Source organism: Pezoporus wallicus, unplaced genomic scaffold (assembly GCF_028554395.1).
Source record: "Pezoporus wallicus isolate ANWC-B61680 ecotype Strahan unplaced genomic scaffold, APGP_CSIRO_Pwel_v1 contig_7360, whole genome shotgun sequence".
NCBI lineage: Eukaryota > Metazoa > Chordata > Aves > Psittaciformes > Psittacidae > Pezoporus > Pezoporus wallicus.
The window spans coordinates 288,662-307,774 of NW_026639632.1; the positions used below are offsets into that span (position 1 = coordinate 288,662).

At 39.4% G+C, this 19,113-nt stretch overlaps 1 protein-coding gene across 4 annotated transcripts in view; it reads right to left on the reverse strand.

Moving 5' to 3' along the window:
• Nucleotides 1-19,113, reverse strand: part of GRAMD2B (GRAM domain containing 2B) — a 38,498-nt gene that overhangs the window by 13,034 nt on the left and 6,351 nt on the right. For all 4 annotated transcript variants that reach the window (XM_057415282.1, XM_057415281.1, XM_057415280.1 and 1 more), the window contains exons 2-5: nt 5,859-5,978; nt 3,772-3,859; nt 3,380-3,446; nt 2,340-2,443 (exon numbers count right to left, since the gene is read on the reverse strand). In XM_057415282.1, the coding sequence (XP_057271265.1) occupies nt 2,340-2,443; nt 3,380-3,446; nt 3,772-3,859; nt 5,859-5,978 (379 nt within the window). The remainder of the gene's footprint in view (nt 1-2,339; nt 2,444-3,379; nt 3,447-3,771; nt 3,860-5,858; nt 5,979-19,113) is intronic.

Genomic DNA, 19,113 nt, shown 5'->3' on the forward strand with positions numbered 1-19,113 from the left:
TTAGAAGTTTTGCACTTGGTTCAGTTCACCTTGAAAAACTTTAAATCAGAGATGTTAATGACATTCTACTGCACACTATTTTGATGGATAACATTAATCAAGACTAAAGTGTACTTACTTGGGATTAAGTACTTGCTTACTGCATTGTTGCCTCAGCATTAGATTAAAATAGCAAAATCACTGCAAAGTACTTTATCTGGACAAAATAATAATTATTTCAGGAAACAAGGCTTACCTGCAGGCAATTTGGAGAGCAACTAAAATGTGTAAGAAAATGCTTATCTCCAGGAAAGACTCAAGGCCAACACATATAAACAAACCAGAAACATCTGGAATGACAGTGATGTCTTTTAAAGCCTATTCAATCCTGCAGAACCAGTCTTTTATTTTTGAATATGCAGTGTTTACACTGCTGACTCAAATCTCCTGATTTGCATGGCTATTCCCTTCACCAAATCTTTTGAGAAAAAAAAATCTGCAGGTAGAAGAATTTATGTTGACAAATTTATTAGAACATGTAAACGTTTATCTGAAACTTTGACAGTGTATCTGACTACTAAGCATGGTCCTGTCAAACTTGATTTGCTCCTTCCATTACATTATTTTTCATTATATACCTGATTTTCCTGCTTTTTTGTTGATGCTATTCCTAAAAACTTGTGCCTGAAAAAAAGTTTCAAGTGTGTATTTCAGGGATAGAGAAAGCAGGAAGTAAATGGTCAGGTGTATCTCCTTCATGCTTTATTTTCTCTGCAATGCTTTCTGAAAACAATGACCCAGAATTGCGTAATTTGGAATATCACTACAGCCACATCTACAAATACTGTCTACTCTACCTTGTCATGTAATATGTTTCTCCTTTTCATTGTACACATAAACATGCATACCTCTGCATTTTAAGCCCTCTAGACAAAGATAATTTTTCTAGTATAACATCATTATTATTATGCTTCTTTTTTCCCCAGAAATTACTTGGTAGGGTTCTACTAGATTTTTGTAAATATTTAGCTTAGTTTGAATTTAGAAAGCTGTCCCACAGTTTGAAGTAGTCTTATTTATTTCTGGTGAATGGTGGATTGCTAGTACATCAGATTCAATTTTAATGAAACTAATTGCCAAGATAGCCGCTACAGTATCCAACCATTTGTTTATTTCCTTTTGTGCCAAATGGCTTTCACCAACATACACACCATCTGCATTAACATACTGCCTCTGACTAACAGAATCCATTAACCAGGAATCAACAATAACTGAATTTCTTAGGCCAAGCAGTAAAACAATAACCCATAAGGTCAATATGAACAATGTACCATTAATAATTTTAAGCATTCTGTAAGCCTATTCCAACTTTTTAAAAGCCGTTTCAAAGACAGATGGTGTCCCACCAAAACAGATGACAGCAGAGAAATGAGATACACTGAACTCCTGAACAGGTTTCGACACCCAGTTCACTGAGGGTCTGGATCTAACCAGGAACTATGTTCAAGGAAGTACTTGAGAAAGATGCCAAAGAAATCATTCCAGCAAATCCAGCTCTCTCCCAATAAAAACTCAAAATCAAAGCAGGGTTCATGTAAACAGAACTACTCCAAATGCTCCAAATCAACAGAACTAGAACACAGATCTTTTTTGGAAAGGATTTATTTTTATCTGTATGCATATTATTCAGCACAGGGGCCCAAGCCCTAGGTTGGTCATATCTGCCCCAAGAAAGCATAAATGATGATCTGGTACATTAGGATCTTCCTGACTGTACATGTCTCATTTCTGCTCTTTATACTAGGCTCACAAGTAAAAACCTAGCAAATTGGCTCTTCTTTCCCTATTCTCAGTTTATGCAGAACAGGAGCGCTAGAATTATCCTTTAAAGACCTTTGCCCCTCAACTCAGAAGCCTCTTTAAGTGTCTTAATATCCCATATCTTTCCTTCCAGTTCCCCATCTACAGACTTAACAGTTCTTATACTTCTCAGCCTCCCTTCCTCCTCTTCTCCATACTTACCCCAAGGGGGACATTTTTGTATAATTTATGCTACATGGGGTTGGCAATGCTCTCACTGCTGCATATAAGATCCTTTCCTTTCATCTGTTTGTGTTTTGGTTTTGTTGTTTTTTTTTTTCCAGACAGGAAGTCTTTAAGAGAGAGACTTTGATCTTTAATAATAAGGCTCCAGTTCTAATGTGACTTTCGGGCATCACTTCTGAACAGTGACTGCACTCAGTAATACATAGAAGTATTTATTAGTAGTGTTCTAGCCTTGCATAATAATGTGAACTTCTGGTGATGAACAAAGTGTTAAGGAATAACATCACTCTTCTGTACATAAAGATTTTACTAACCTTGGTGTCTTTACCGAAAACCTTAGAATGGAAGCAAATCCAGTTTTCAGAAAGGAATAATTTTCCTTGGTACAGAATTTCTTTCTGAAGAGCACAGGTAAAGCCTGAAACAAATAGATACTCTATAATCTTTAAGGTAACCACAACCCAAGCCAACTATTATCAGTTTGGCTTTTGTTTCGCTCTTTTTCCAAAGCTGTAATATGTATATGTTTACGGCTTTTGATAAACATTGTCAACCCTTGAAATATTCAGTAAATTTAAATAACACTGACAGGCTCAGGAGATTTCACAGGCCTAAGTTTAGATTCAAAATACCTGAAGGACAAAGACTGAAATGCAACTGGCTCCCAGAAGCCAAAAATTCTTTCTAAGAGACTACTACTACCTAGCTTCCTATAAATGTTTTTACTACCTTACAGGTAACAATATTATATAAATGTGAAGAGTTTAACGAAAAGGTTTTAGCTTCAAGCTTTTAGATCCATAGCAGTTATCTAGAACAAGTGCCAACAGAGGTACAACATGTGTAAAGTAATACTGCTTTTACTTCACAGCCATTAAGCAAAGCATTTCTCACGCATTAACTCTTTCCCTTTCAAGAAACATTCTTATACCTATGTAGAATTGTGTTATAACTACCACAGAGTACAGCAGAATCTTTAAACATTTCAAGTTGTAGAAGTGTTTTAGATCTTAAAGCATCATCAACGGCAAAAACTTCAATTAATCATTTGACCAGTGCTGTCTCAACTAACGCCTTTAATAAGGAAGCTTCAGTACCAAAAAATGTACTAGGTTACTCTGCTAAGAAGTGCAAAGGGAGCTATGATTTCCAAAGATGCCCAGTGTCTGAAGATTTAAGTTTTGCAAGATCACAACAAAAACACCTACTGCAAGCAGGTGAAGCCCTTGTAGCTCTAGGCAGCTGGAGTTTCAGGTTTTTAAAATTTAGGTAGTCCGTCTTGTACATCACCACAGTTGGCAGGAAACATTATTTTTGATCCACAGCCAGCAATGACAAGGGAGTTAATACTTACTTTGTTTCAGTGGCTCATCAATAGGAACATCTAGAAACAGCTTATGAAAGTGTGCATTTGCCTTCAGCTAAAAAACAAGAAAGCCCACACTCAGAGACACATACCTTATTAGACAGTATTAAAATCAAATGACCCACTCCACTTCCTGTCCTCTTAGTACATTCTCATTTTTGACCACTTGGTTTACAATAAATTCTCATTTTTGCTATGTGACTATTAAGTCTGTATTTTGCTTACACCCACACTCTGATGGTACATAACACACTGATAAAAAAGGAACCTACGTCCTTATACAACCATGAACTATAATATTGCTAAACAAGGGGGCTCTCATGGGAGGTATGTATTTGTTCTTGCTACATGCAATTAAACAAGCCTGTCCTCTGGCCTACCTGATTTGAGGCACGTTTTTTCCTTTCAATCTTGGAGTGACTCTTGATATCCATTGTCAGGAATGGACTATCTGTGCTGATCTTTGTCCTGAAGATACAAAAAGGCCTTGTCAGTTTGGCCTCAGTTCACTAGTCTTGGTAAGTTACTAACAGGATGTGCTTTTCCATGAAACATATTAACCCTTTAATAACTATTATCTGATTCATCAGGGATTATATGTCAATAAAGAGTATATATTATTATTAAACTATGCTGACTCTCACTGAAGCTCTTCTTTTATTCAGAAATAATATCTTGAACTGCTACTTGTAAAAAGGTAAAGAAAGTTCAAGACATTTTTACATCTTAATCAATGACCACAGTGCTTAGGTCCACATTTGTTTGTTTCTTAGTAAAATGTGAAATACTAGCACTATGCATGTTGCTTACCAATGTCAGATAAAGTAAGGTAAAACTTGGTAGCTGAAAGTGCAAGGCAGTATACAGAAAGCTGTGAACTTTTATTACAAAATCTGAGCACATTTGGAAAGTGCTAGTGAGAAGAAACAGGTGCACAAGTCAGAGGATGGCTATAAACTGTGTAGTACAGTGCAATGAAATCATTAAAATAGCCAGCAATCCTAGAGGAGGTGAAATGGAATTGTGAGCGCCAGTTGTACAGGAGGCTGCACCTGTACAGCTATAGCCATATGTATTGGAAAAACAAAACCAACCAAAAACCCAAAAACTCTCGAGCAGAACAAGTACAGAGGAAAGCCTTTGCAGATGGCTGGGAAAGGTTTTGTTTGTTTCATAAAGGAGAAATTAACGGCATGGACTGTTCAGAAAACAAGAACGTGTAGGATAACAGCTTCATAAATCAGGAAGAGACAAACATTATTCTTGAGAGCTATTTAGCACAGAACAAAAGCATATTAAGCATTTTTTAGAGGCCTTCAGATGCATATTGAACAGCAGGACTGAAGAGCAAAATGAAAATCACAACGGGACTCCTGTACTGAATGACTTGAAGAACATATTGTGCTTCAGATTCAAGGGGGAAAGGAATACACTACAAAACTTTCCATTACTGCAACTTATCCTGCACAATAAGTTTTCTTTACTTTCCTAAACATGAGAGGTTCAGGATTTCCAGTAGAAATTGTAAGGGTGACACGAAGAGAACCCCCAAGTAATGGAGATGCAGCTGGATTTAGAAAAGTGATTGTAGAGCAGGGCTGATTCAGGTAGAAGGAGGACTGGCTGCAGATCTCAAGTGGCCCCTCACAGAACAAAACTCTAGAATACACTGTACACATACTTGTGTGCGTATGTAAAGCACTGGTCAAACTGAAAGGCACAGTGAATTTTTTTTTTTTTTTTAAAAAGGCTCTTTTGCCAATCCCTGCCCAGCACACACTCCGTTACATTGTCAAAAGTAAGACTGGAAGGACAGTTTGCAAAAAAAAAAAAACCCAACAAATCTCCTCAAAGATGCTTCAGGTAACTGATGTTTTTTAAATATCAGCTTTGCGACCAAAACCACAGTCAGGCTGACTGCTGACTTTTGCACTGGCTGCTCAGTTGACAAAGTGAAAGGGATGCAAAATTTGTATTCAGGCCCTCCTAGTGTGATTTTAGTATCATTTGCTTTCTTTTAGAAGAGTTTCAAATGCATTCCAGTTCTTCAAAAAGGAAGAATGACTGTTTTTGCAGAGACATTACAGTAATGATGCAATATACAGCTCATAGTCCAAAATTAAAACTTATGTCATAGTTTTACCATGATCAATCAATACTCCAGAATTAAAGTGTTCTGATAAAAACTCAGTACTCAAACTGCAGATCAGTTTGACTGCCTGTGAAATTTTCTGTGAAAGGGATGTAACTAGTAGTAGGAAATAGTGCAATGTATTTTTAACTCCAACAAGGAAGCTATGGCAGCCCAAGTCTAAATTCTGACTGGTGGGCAACAGCAACCCCTGGAATGTGGCTCTGATTACTGTTTGCAAGTAGGATGTTTGATAAATCTTGCTATTCAGTGTAGCTTCCTGAAAGGGTTGTAAGCATTCCTTCTGACTAGAACTGACAGCATTTCTGACATTACCTAGCAACACCAACTTTCTTCTGGTCATCAAAATATTCCATTTCACTGGTAGGGGTCTGCAACACTGTAGGTAATTTTCCTGCCTTTCTTTTTTCATCTGTTCCATTTTCTCCATCTGGACTGCAGAGGGAAAAATAAAATAATTAAGAAGATACAAATGTGTACTGCAGGATTCATACTGATGTCAAATGGCACTGCAACATGTTGACAATGCAGCACATATTAAAGAATAAAATTATGACATGTCTTTTATAGTAAAGTCCTGAAAAGTCTTCATCTACTGACTTGACAGTAGTATATACCTGAACAGTATTCTGAGCTCCAGCACTGAAATTTCAGCAATGAAGAGAGGAAAACTGAAAAACGCCATGGACATTTCAGCCCTCATAAAATTTGTAGCTCGAACTTCCATTCCAAAGAGAATGCCTTGTTCAGGAAAAGGTCATTCCATCTTCAGTACTCAGATGTGATGACGAAGGGAAATTAATTTAATTGGTGAGTTTGGAGAAAAGTATCTTGTGTGATAGTACTTAGTTCTTAGCAGATGATTTGTGGCTCAGCGTTGCACTCTAACTTCTTGCAAGAGATGGTTCTTTTTCCTTTTTAAATATACACCAATAATTGAACTGAGTAATTTAAGGTTAAATAACAGAAAAGGGGAAGTGCTATGAAATACATTAACCAAGGCACTGCTCTAAGTTTCATGCTAGTGAAGTGTTCAGAAGCACATTATTTGTCAACATATTTTAGAAGTCAAAGGAACTTCATCTCTTCTGATTTGAATGGTTTCTGTGAAACAAAAAACTTGCTGACAGACAGATGTGTCAAGTTCCACACACTGCAGAAAGCTTTCTGAATTTCAGAAAGTTTTCTTGTTTGGCATTAACCTTCTCCAGGACCTGAGAAATTCCTACTCCTAGTAAAAATTATGCTGTGTCATATTAATTAGGATTTTTCAAGAGGAAAATAATTAAATACAGCAATTTAAATAGAAACTGTTTTCTTGTTCCCTTCAAAACTAGCTTGAGTAAGAAGCAATGAACAGAAATAATGTGAGAGAGATGTGGTCGTAGGCACAGTTTAGAAAGTGAGCTTCAAGGAACAACTGTTGTCTTTGACAGCTCCAATATAAGCTTACACACGTGAACACTTCCCAGGCTATGTAAGAGGTAACAAAAACTCTGGAACTGTACAGTGGTTACTGTCTTTAAATCCCCACAACCACACCAACCTTTCTACAAAGCTTCTTCAGATCCACCCTAAAGGACACCCACACTACTTGGTCCATCTGGTAACAGGTCTAAAAAGTTCAAAAGCCACAAGAAGTTACAACAAACTAGTTCCCCAGACCACAAACTGCAGATCAGTTATGTAGGAGGAAAACTGCATCTTGAATAACCAGAGATTCAACTTCGATTGTTTGCAAAACTGTAGCCAAACTAGAGTTTCCCTAGGGCTTAATGTGAGTGAGCATTGGTGCAACCCCTCAGGTGCATTCCCCTCTGTTAATGGAGCATACATATCAGGTCATCATGTTACCTTAGAAACCCTCTTATCCTGCTTCATCTCTTTTATACAAACAGGATTAGTTTTGCAACAGCTGTTAGACTGCTGCACTATTGCAAATGATCAATCAAAAGAGCACAGAGTAACTTCTCCCCTAGTGTCCATAATCATGCTTAGTACAATGTATGAGGAAACATCCATCAGAAGTACAGTGATGTACGGTATCTTTTGGTTCTCTTGGGTAACTATTGGATTTGCTGACTAGCTGTTAGGCTGAAAGGCTTTGACGTAGGAACCCAAGTATCACAAAAGGCCCAAATACTAAGAGGTAATGTTATCTAAGCTACTCTTATACCAGAATTGAGTCTATTCAGACAAAGAAATTGGTTATTCTTTCAGAAACCAAAAGCTAAAGGAAGAGGCTCAAAAAATTACATGATCCCAAATCAAGATGACAGCCTTTGGCAGGCTTAAAAGCAGAGGAGATAGAGCAGGGCAAAGACTGTTAATACTCAAAAGATCACCCCCTTCAGGCTCAGAAGCAATGCATGCAATGCATGCTTACAAACAGGAAGTTGGGCAGGAATGTCAGAGGCCTGAGTGCATGGGCAAGGAGCTCCTAGACAAACTTTAACACAAAAAGAAGGCCTACAGATGGTGGAAACAAGGATGAGTAGCCTGGGAGGAATACAGAGAAATAGAGCAGCCAGGGATCAGGTTTGGAAAGCTGTGGTCAACGGTTCAATATCCATGTGGAGACCAGTAAAGAGCCTCAGGTGCTGGTGTTGGGACCAATCCTGTTCAACATCTTTGTCAGTGACACTGGCAGTGGGACTGATGCACCCTCAGCAAGTTTGCTGATGACAATAAGCTATGTGGTGTGGTTGACATGCAGAAGGGAAGGGATGGAACCCAGAGGGACCCTGACAGCCTCGAGAGGTGAGCCAATGCCAACCTCATGAAGTTCAACAATGGTAAGTGCAAGGTCCTACACCTGGGTCAGGGCAATCCCAAGCACATATACAGGCTGGGTGGATGATGGATTGAGAGCAGCCCTAAGGAGAAGGACTCGGGAGCACTGGTTGGTGAGAAGCTCAAGATGTCCCAGCAATGTGCACTTGTAGCCCTGAAACCAACCATGTGCAGGGCTGTACCAAAAGCAGCATGATCAGAAGGTTGAGGGAGGGGATCGTGCCCCTCTACTCTGTTCTGCAGAGAGTCCCCCTCTCTGCAGTGCTGAATACAGCTCTGGAGCCCCCACCACAAGAGGGACAGGGACCTGCTTGAGTGAGTCTGGAGGAGGCCGTGAAGATGATCAGACAGCTGGAGCCCATCTCCTATGAAGACAGGCTCAGAGAGTTGGGCTTGTGCATCCTGTAGAAGAGAAGGCTCAGAGAGACTTTCAGTCCCTAAAGGGGGCCTACAAGAAATCTGGAGAGGGACTTTGTAAAAGGACATGCAGTGACAGGACAAGGGAGAATGGCTTTAAGCTGACAAGTGGTAGGTGATCTAATCTAAATCACAAGGGGTGATTTAGATTAGACATTAGGAAAAAATTCCTTACTGTTCAAGGCCAGGTTGAACAGGGCTTTGAGCAACTTGGCCTTGTGAGAGGTGTCCTTGTCTGTGGCAGGGGTTTGTAATTAGATGACCTTTAAGGTCCCTTCCAACTCAAGCCATTCTGTGAATTACCTATCTAGGAAGCATCCTGGAGACATACTGGCAACATGCTTCAAGCAGAGATGACTGCAAGGGCTTAAGATGAACTGTGTTAATTCTTGAAAGAACACCCTGCCAATCATGCTGCAGACCAAAGGCATCCTCAGCATAGACTTTCCTTGACCCATCACTCCCTGAAGGGGTAATCATCTCAACCTTCCTTTTACAAGGCCTAAAGTCTTAAACCTTCTTTCATAAGGTTTGGCCTAACATTCCACTAAACATCTTCACTATGCCCCAAAAGCCTGAACAAGCCTTTTTTGGTTGTGTAATCAGAATTCAGAGTGCTTTAGCTTGCTTTCATATTTTACACAGTTGAATTATTTCACCCCTAGACTGAAGAAAATACATTTTCCATTGTAAAGCCTGTTTAGACTCCTGCTGTCCTACTCATATCAGTTTAGAGTGGTTTAGGTACTGGAAAAACTAACAATAGTCAAGGTCAAGGATTTAAATGTCTGTTTCTACAAAATCTGGCCACTTGGAAGCAAAATGCCTTCAGTAGCACTACAGCCATGCTCCAGTGTTAAGTGGCACAAGGCACTCTTTATGGGAGAAAATACATCTCCTAAAAATATATGCCTCAGAATAATGTTATGATTTCATTGACCTCTAAACCCAAGTATCACTTCTACTGTGCAAATGGAAAACCAAATACTGACTAGCACTGAGACTCCAAAACTGTCAAAACAGACAGAAAATGAGCTACAGCTACCCTAGTCACAAAACAGCAGAGCTACTTAACAGCTGCGATAATAAATGTTAAGGATAGCCATAATGTATGTGTTTGGTATTTGTATAAACCCAGACACTTAGTACACAGCCTGTACTTAAGGCTGAAAAGTGAAGGAAGTAAAGCAGCTGATTCTGAATTACAGCATTTCTTATGTATTTTGTATGACAGATACACAGCCAACAGATGCATTTATATTGAATATGGAGATACACAAAGCATTAATCAAGAAGCAGAGATTTGAAACCCTGCATGAGGGAAAGGGTCAGTTTGTTAATCAGAATAGGTATGATTTAAGTGCCTCAGGTTGTTCAAGGAGCAGACCCATTCTCTTCTCATGAGACAGCAGTCAAACATGGTATAATGGAGACAAAGTTATACAGCTGCACATTAAATGAATATGGCATGCATATGGGTGAACACACATGCATATACATCATATGTTTCCCTATACATTTCTAAGCTGAAACAGGTCTGCAGGCACAGGTAGAATCCCTTTTACAGCTATCACTGAAAGAGGAGCCAAACCAATAGCTAAAGACTTTTTAAAGTTGTCAATCTTACTTTATATATGAAGGTAATTAATTTCAGAAGTATTTACTATGATCTATTTCACAGCTTGGAACACAATTGCCGACCTGTGAGTAGTTTTGTATGTCTGTGTTGCTATATTTTTATTAAAAGGATGAATGGAATTTTTGAGTTAATACTGAACAGAACCCCCTTCAGCACTGTTAAGAATAGAGGAAATCCTGAATTTTTTTTCTTCAGCTGAACAGACATTTCACATAATAAGCAGATCAAGTTTTGCACTTGGTGATCAGCAAGATCACTTTGACACTGCAGATGTTATTAGTAAGTATGTAGATTCTCCTCTCTAAATACCATCTATTATTAACTATCTGTATTCCCTGTCTAATCAAAATCAGACTGCTATCAAGTTCGGCAGAAAAACAAAACCAAACAAAACACCACAGAAGAATTCCCTGTGCTCTGAAACATGAGACACTATAATGAGATATTTTATGAAGTTAACACTGGAACAGCAACATAAACCATTTAGCTCTCTTGTCAAGAGTTTCCGTTTCAGATACCCAGTTCAAAAAGCAAAGGTCTTCTCATACATATTTTCACTCAACTCCACAAGATTCCCATGATGCAATTTTTATGGGAGTCCAAGCAGGGTTACCAACAGCTATTTTCATGAAAACAGCCAGGGCTAAATCCAGTACATGACACGAACCTTCAACAGGTGCATTTCAGAACAAATGTGAAGAAAGAGATCTTAGGGGAGATACTCATTCACATCTGCTTTGGACTGGAGCATGTGTTTTTTTTCATTTTCCAACTCACTGGCAGCCTTTTGGAGGAAAAGATTTCCTACCTTCTAGTTCTAGCCTACCTTATTTTTTAACCCAGAACAAGACAAAAAATAGGACCACAATTCCTACTGAAGAGGAAGTATGCAACCTCATATCAGATCCCATTTTTATCTTTAGCTTACAGAGCTAACTGGAAAAAAAGTAAAAGAAAGAAGAATTCCTGACATACAACTGACCAGGGTACAGAAAAGAGGGCAAAGGCACTTACATGTAAGGTCTACCAATTGTTCTATGCTGAATTCAGAAAACAAAAGATAAATACTGCATCTAAACATAATTCACGTGTTCAGTATGACGTCCTAGGCATCTGTCAATTAGATCTTCTCCATAACTCAGGCAGAAACAACACAAATCTCTCCCTGGAACAATACAAGTATCTTTACAAATGGGTCTTGATCATCAGAGCATAAGCATAAATGTTTGGCTTCATTACCTGAAACTACATCTCTGTTTTTTTTGAGAAAGAATTCCAGAGCAACATGCCTTGACATGATACAAGATTTGGCTGTTAGTTTTCCAATGTGACTGTGATTTTGAAAAAAGTTTATGCCACAGAATCACATCAAACTGAATTAGTTGTGTTTTTTTTTAATTTGAAAAGGCAAAAATAAATAAAAACAGACACCAGCAATTCTATTAATAGATGCTATTAAGAATGCAGAACAGTTACAGATGATGATAGAGGTATGGGAGCAATCTTGCCAACATCATTATTCCTTTCTCTGCTGTTGAAGAAAAAAAAAAAAGGAAGAGTTAAGAAATGAAGCTGCCATGAATCACTTGATCAGAAGCTTTTGTTTTATGGCACGTTTAGAAATAATGACTCAATATGCTGCACAGAGACAATGAATCAATGTGCTGCACACAAAGTGTTTTAACCAATGTACATGGGAAAAATAATTCTGGTTGTTCATACAGGTTGTACACAAAGAGAAGGGGTGCCAGAAAACAAAGGTTTTGTAGGTTCTCCAGCAAGAACAGTGCAAAACAACAACTGAGATGAAAATGAACATATAATTGTGTCTATCTCCCATTTCCTCACATCTTCCATTAAGAATGGAAGGGGATCAAAGTGAAATCACTGTTAGAGGTTCACTGTTTACCAAGGGCTTAGCAATGCTGAATTTCTCACCATTATCTCTGCAACCTATGATTTTTCTTAAAGGCCCGCCTCTCTGTTCCCAGAAAAGACAGAACAGTGTAGACGAACTATTATTTCACAGTAGGAAATACTTGCTTCCAACAATGGGTCTCACTGACGCTATTCACAACAGTGCCTTTTGACTCTGATATATATATATGTATATACAGAACCATTTTTTCCTTCCAAAGTCTTGGAAAAAGATATTTTTATAAGAATCAGATGTGACACATGGTGGCCAGATACCTTCTAGGGCCAGCTTGAATTTATTTTCTATCACCAGGACACTGTCTGAATGTTCTGTAAGCCTCCTTTTTTCAGTATGAACCTTTCCCCTGGCCACACACTGTCCTCCACAGCAACATCCACTCTGTCCTATTGTGCCAGAGCATATTTACGTAAACTTTGCCATAGCATTATGCTATAGCATATTTATTGTAAACTCTGACAAAACCAAATGGGCATATATCTAATTTTGTTATTTACTGGATGTTTTTGTACTATAACATTCCTTCTTGTCCAGAAAAGGCCGAACAAACCTAAACGCCCCTTCTTGAACTAGTAGAGCACAAATGGTAGCTGTAAAATTATCATCAAGAAAGTTCTTTGCCTAGGTGGTCTGTCCTTTGTAAACATCCTAAACTAAGATTCCTAGAGGACTAAACCACTGAGGTGCCTATAGGAATGCTAGAGGACATGCCTAGATACGGTTGTTTCTTGGCAGGGCATCAAGAACTGGTGTTTCATAATAAAGTAACTAGAAGGCTTCTTCCCCCATCTGTTCACAGCGGTGAAGGCTTCAGTCTGAATTCTCTACCCTGCTGAGTTTCTCTGCTGCCTGTTTGCAATCTCCACACCATTACCTGCCACTTTCTGGAAGCTTATTAACCTTCAATTTAGTGTGTTATTTTCACAAAGCTAGTCTGTGTCAGGTAGAAGTTTAGTTTAAGGACATGTATTTCAGTACAGCACTAAAGCTCAGCAGAGAAGCAAGAAGAGGCAACTGTGTTCTCCACACATCCACTGATTCTCCATTTTATTTAGGTGTCCCACTTCCCAGTACAGAATTCCATTACTGTAACAATCACCCAAGCATGAAACAGCACATTATGCCATTTTATAAAGAGACAAGGGGCCTTATACACTGGGCTGGCAGGGAGCAGATGCCCATGTCCTCCTGGAATCTCCCACTTCTATTACCTGGAAGAAAAAATGGGAGTTTCAAATATTTGTTTAAAGAAAAAATAATCCCTCTGTAATTTTGAATAGCTCAGAAATCTTCCTAGATAAAACAAGAAGTTTCTTTTTAAGGAAAAGTGAAGAAATGGGGAAAGACAACCTGTCCTACTGTATTCTGATTATCTGCAGAAAAATTATTTGCTTGGTGATGACAATATTTGAAGAGACTTTTGCTGATCAGCCTAGCCGGATCCAGATAGCTACCTATGAATTTTGGTTAAAATAAGTACCACAAAAGAGGTGTGTAAAGGTTGCCAAACCAAACACAAAATCTCTCTGGTGTAACAATAACGTAAGTCTAAAAAGGCTGAAAGAAAAGGAATGGTCTTGGCAACAGCTAAGGTACAGATCATTAATCCCAGCAGCAGTATTATTAGATAAGCACATAATTTCTAACCATATGACTGCAACATTTATGGAGATGGTGGTAAAAAGACAATACTCTGATACTATGTTTATGCATCACCTGTCAAACAGCAGCAGCAAATCCTGCTGACCAAAGCTTATCTATAGTATTATGTTGCCCAACAAACATTTGTCACAGACTGCATATAACTGGCATTTGGGTGTATTTCAAGTTAGCCAAAGAGGCAGCTCAGTACAAAGAAAAGGCTGTTCAGATTCATGGTGTGCATTTACACATAGCACAACTATCTTTAAAAAGTTTCTTTTGCAACCTAGGGATGTATATACAGTGAACAAAGAACAACAGGAATATAATAAAAAATAGGAGCTATTAAAAATCATCACCATGAACAAATGGAGGTCATCCAGAGTGGAAATCTCTTTTCTGTCACACCTCTAATTTACATGATTCACTTTGCAAGGCTGTCCTTTTCAGATCACGCATTACAACTTTTGCTATAAAAAACAGGGAAAAAACTACCAAGGAAGAATTCAAAAATATGGTATTTAACATGTGTTAATATCTTCAACCACTGAACATACAGATCATGAATAAAGTAGGTACATACCTATATCTTTTTCCCTTCACAAAAAAAAAAAAAACAACCCACAGAAGTTTGGCTGCTGAAATGGAGTTAATCTGGTTCAAAGATGAAATAAATTTCAAATCAGTAATAAATAACCTCCCCTTCCTTCTCTGTATTGTGTATAAGAGACATTTTAGGAAAGTCAGTTTAGGAAAAAAGTTTAGGAAAAAAGTTAGGGAGTTGTGATTATGCACAGGTCAGTCAATTAATGTCTTTTAACTTATCAATAGTTACTAGGAAACACCTGTTACGGTAGCATAACACATCAGGCAAACAAACCCATAAAAATCACATTCCCTCTTTTCCCAGAATTATGTAGTTTGCCTGCCTGTAAGCATTTTCCACTGCTTTCAGTAGCATATTTTCCCCACTATCTGCAATGTATTTTTTCTCAAAAAAAAACCCAAAATGCAAAAACCCAGTAACAAAACAACAACAAAACCCTCCACCAAACAAAAACCCTCAAAAAAACACCCACTAAGACTTTCCAAACGTTCTGGAATCTGAAGTCCAGCCTCCTCATTTCTTTAAGTTACACTCAGTAACTGGAAATTACCTTATATTGTAAGAGAACAAAATCTGCCACTTAACGTAGTGGGGTATGTTACCATACAGTAACTCAGCACATTGCCCTAATACACACAGATTTAACTGTATTAGGCCAAACACTACCTGTAGAAACCAAAAATAATATACTGACTTCAACAGAAGCAAGTATGTGTGAAAGCAGAAGGAGGCTGGCATGGAATTCAGACTCATTATTATTATACCTCTGCCATTTCTCCTTAACACACCACACTCTGTTTTCAACAATACAGCATCTGTTCCACCAGCTGTTCCTGCACTGGGGCTGACAGCTTCTGAGGCAGGTCCAGTTCCACAACAAACACAACATACCACACTCTGAAGTCACAAACAAACAAACAAACAAAAATACAAAGCAAGGTCAAATCGTTTTTGACCGATCAGGATGCAATGGTCACAGAACATCACTTCGAAGGTTTTTTTCTGTTCAGGAACTTTTGATTTGCTTGGGAGGAATTCCACATAATGACAAACTTTTTGCACATAGCTATTTTGAGTCTAGATAATAACAGCACCCGCCTTTCACACAGACTTATCTCTGGGGTTGTACAACCCACGGAGACGTACAGCACGCTTTTCAAAGATATAACTGTTGCTAAGCATAGAATCATAGAACAGTTAGGGTTGGAAGGAACCTTCAAACATGCCAGAGAAGCCCATTTTCTAAATCACTGTGAACGTACTTAACTCCTTCTGTATAAAGTTCCTGAATCACTTCCCAGATCTAATCTTGCAATAATAAACAACCCAACAACAAAAAAAAGCCAAACAAAAAACAAACCCAAAAGATCACCCCAAAACAAACCAAACAAAAAACACCACCACCCTGAAACATTTCTGCACCGTCAGTCCTTCAGAAGAACCTATCCCCCAGCAACACTTTTGTGATAGCAGCAGAAGCATACCCAGCTATAAAGTCCACCTCTAAACTGAACATTTTAAGCATACCTCCTGAAAGTTTACATTACAGTACTCACCTAAATCTCCCCTGAGCTTTGAAAAACACCGTAAGATTCCCTGAGCCTCTACAATGCTGCTAGTTTTTTGGGTTTTGTTGTGGTGGTGTTTTTTTTTAAATAGAGGTCAGCATGAGCTGAAGGGAATGAAAACATGAAGGGAATGAAACTCCACCACAACCACAGAGACTTACAAAGTTTTCTAAAAATAAATCTTCAGCAATACAACTTGTAGCGAGTTCACTTCTGACGGAATCAAACCCCCCATATTATGTCCTTGTTCTTCAGCTGAACAATCTGCCCTGTAGCTTCAAGTTAGTCAAACCAAAGTTACTTGATTTCAAAGGTTAACTCACAGCTAAATGAACATGACGGTTTCTCAGAAGGATCCAGCTACCTGTTAAATGGGATTGGCAAATAAATTCCAGCTTTGTTTCCAGCCAGCAACTACTTAAATAGTTTTCTAGTTTAAGACAAAGTGTTTCAACTTCGTTTGCCTACCCAGTCTTTTCACACTCTTCAGGCTAGTATTGCTAAACACTGCAGCTTGCAGCATAACAGACCACCTAGCTTTCCCCTACATCACACCAACCTCCTACTGAACAGCAAAAATTGACAGCTAAAATAGGAGAGTCACAGTGAGTGAGAAGTCCATTTACCACACTGGTTAAAACTGAACCTCACTTTTACATCTGTATCTGATTCAGCAATCAAAAATTAAACACCTGGAGACAAAACAGAGGGAGGCTTCGATTCCTGGCCAACAAACCCCTTCAGTACAATCAACTCTTGGAACAGTTCTCCAACAGCTGAAATGATGGAACGGGCGAGATTCTGTCTGAACTCTTGGAGTTCACCATGGTAAGCATATGGCACTTGCCTTGGCACGTTGGTGGGATTGTGATATAGTCAATCTGCCAGGCTTCCCTATATTTGTACTTCAGCCATTGTCCTCCATACAAAAGAGGTTTTAACTGCCTGGCTTGCTTAATTGCAGCACATGTTCCACATTCATGAATGTGGCATGAACCTGGGCAGTAGTGTCCATTGTTAAGTTCACCCCTTGATCACGAGCCCATAGTTATGTCACATCTCTGCCCTGATGGCCTGAAGTGTCATGGGCCCACCAGGTCAAAAATAATTCCCCCTTATGTTGCCAATCTAAGTCCATCTGAGCCACTTCAGTCTTAGCAGCTTTATCCACCTGTTGGTTGTTCTGGTGTTCCTCAGTGGCCCAACTCTTGGGTACATCTGCACCTACAGCGTATACCTTCACCACCAGGTTCTGTACCCAGACAGCGATACCTTGCCATAGAGCAGCAGTCCAGATGGGTTTACCTCTGCGTTGCCAGTTGCTCTGCTTCCATTGCTGCAACCACACCCACAGGGCATTTGCCACCATCCATGAGTCAGTATAAAGTACTGGCCACTTTTCTCGTTCAGCAATGTCCAAGGCCAGCTGGATGGCTTTCACCTTAGCAAACTGACTCGATTCACCCTCTCTTTCAGCGGTTTCTGCAACTTGTCATCAGGGACTCCACAAAGCTGCCTTCCATCTCTGATGCTTTCCCACAATACAGCAGGACTCATCAGCAAACAAGGCATACCACTTTTCACTTTCTGACAGTTTACTATATGGTTGGGCCTCTTCAGCATGCATCACCTGGTGACATTGCAAAATCTTTGCCCTCTGGCCAGTCTATGATGACTTCCAGAATTCCTGGACGACTGGGATTTCCTGTTTGAGCTCATTGTGTAATTAGTGCAGCCCACTTACTCTGTGTAGCATCAGTTGCATGATGTGTAGAGGAGACCCTACCTTTGAACATCCAGCCCAGCATGGGCAATGGGGGTACTAAGAGGAGCTATTCCTCGAGTTGGTGTAGCTGCGCTGTTGTTGTGGTCAGGATTTGAGAAGCTGCTGTACATGCTGCTGGGGTTGGTGTAGTTGCTGTGCTTGGAGTTGAAGTATCTGCATTGTCTGTTGGTATCCACCCCTTATTTTATGCCATTCATGTCATGCTCAGATCCCGTATTTTAAAATATGGGATATATGTGCATATACAAAATGGATGGCATACAAAAAGATGTCCCTGGATCTGATGTCAAAGCAAAAGTACAACCACTCACTACCTGCCGACTGATACCCAGCCTGACCCGAGCAGTGATCTGGGGCTTTCAGGTAACTCCCCCCAGTTTATATACTAGGCATGATGGGCTGCGGTATGGAATACTCCTTTGGTTAATTTGGGTCAGGTGTCCTGTCTCTGCTTCCTCCGTGTTTCTACTCCTCCCTCGCAAAGCATGAGACTCAGAAAGTCCTTGGGCGGAGTAAACATTACTTTGCAAGAAATAAAAACATCAGTGTTACCAGTGTTGCTCCCAGGCTGAAAGACAAAAACAGAGCACTGCATGAAGGACAGAAATGACTGCTACAGCTGAACCCAAGACAGAAGGTTAGTCAACATATGTGCAATGCCTCTGACATCAGGCTTTCTATACACTGGCTTGGACTCTAGTCCTGTTCTACAGAGAAAAATCTGATACAGATCTTGCATACCTGAAGAACTTCATTTGGTTCACTGGCATTATTCTGCATGAGGGATCAGAACCCAAGGCTTGAAGTCAGAAAGCTCTGAAGGAGATGGAGAAATTACGCCTCATTTGGAACATTAAGTCTCAGACTGATGTGATTACTCCACACAGGATAAAGGACACTGAGAAGACACTTAGATGCCCAGTGTTCTCTAACAAGTTATTTCTGGCAACAGATTTTACTGTGATACATACTTAGGGAATACACCTGCTTAGAGTTCAGGGATACAACACTTGGGAAATAAAAAGCACCCACAGACCTCCTTGGAGTTTCTTTCTGGAGAAAGTGCTTGCTCTCCTTTCTCTGGGAGGCTGTTTAATCTTAAATCTTTGTGAATAAAAGTTTTCTGGGGAGGGGAATCATCCCAGGGTAGAAAAATTTAGGTTGTTTCTGTGTTTTTTGGTTT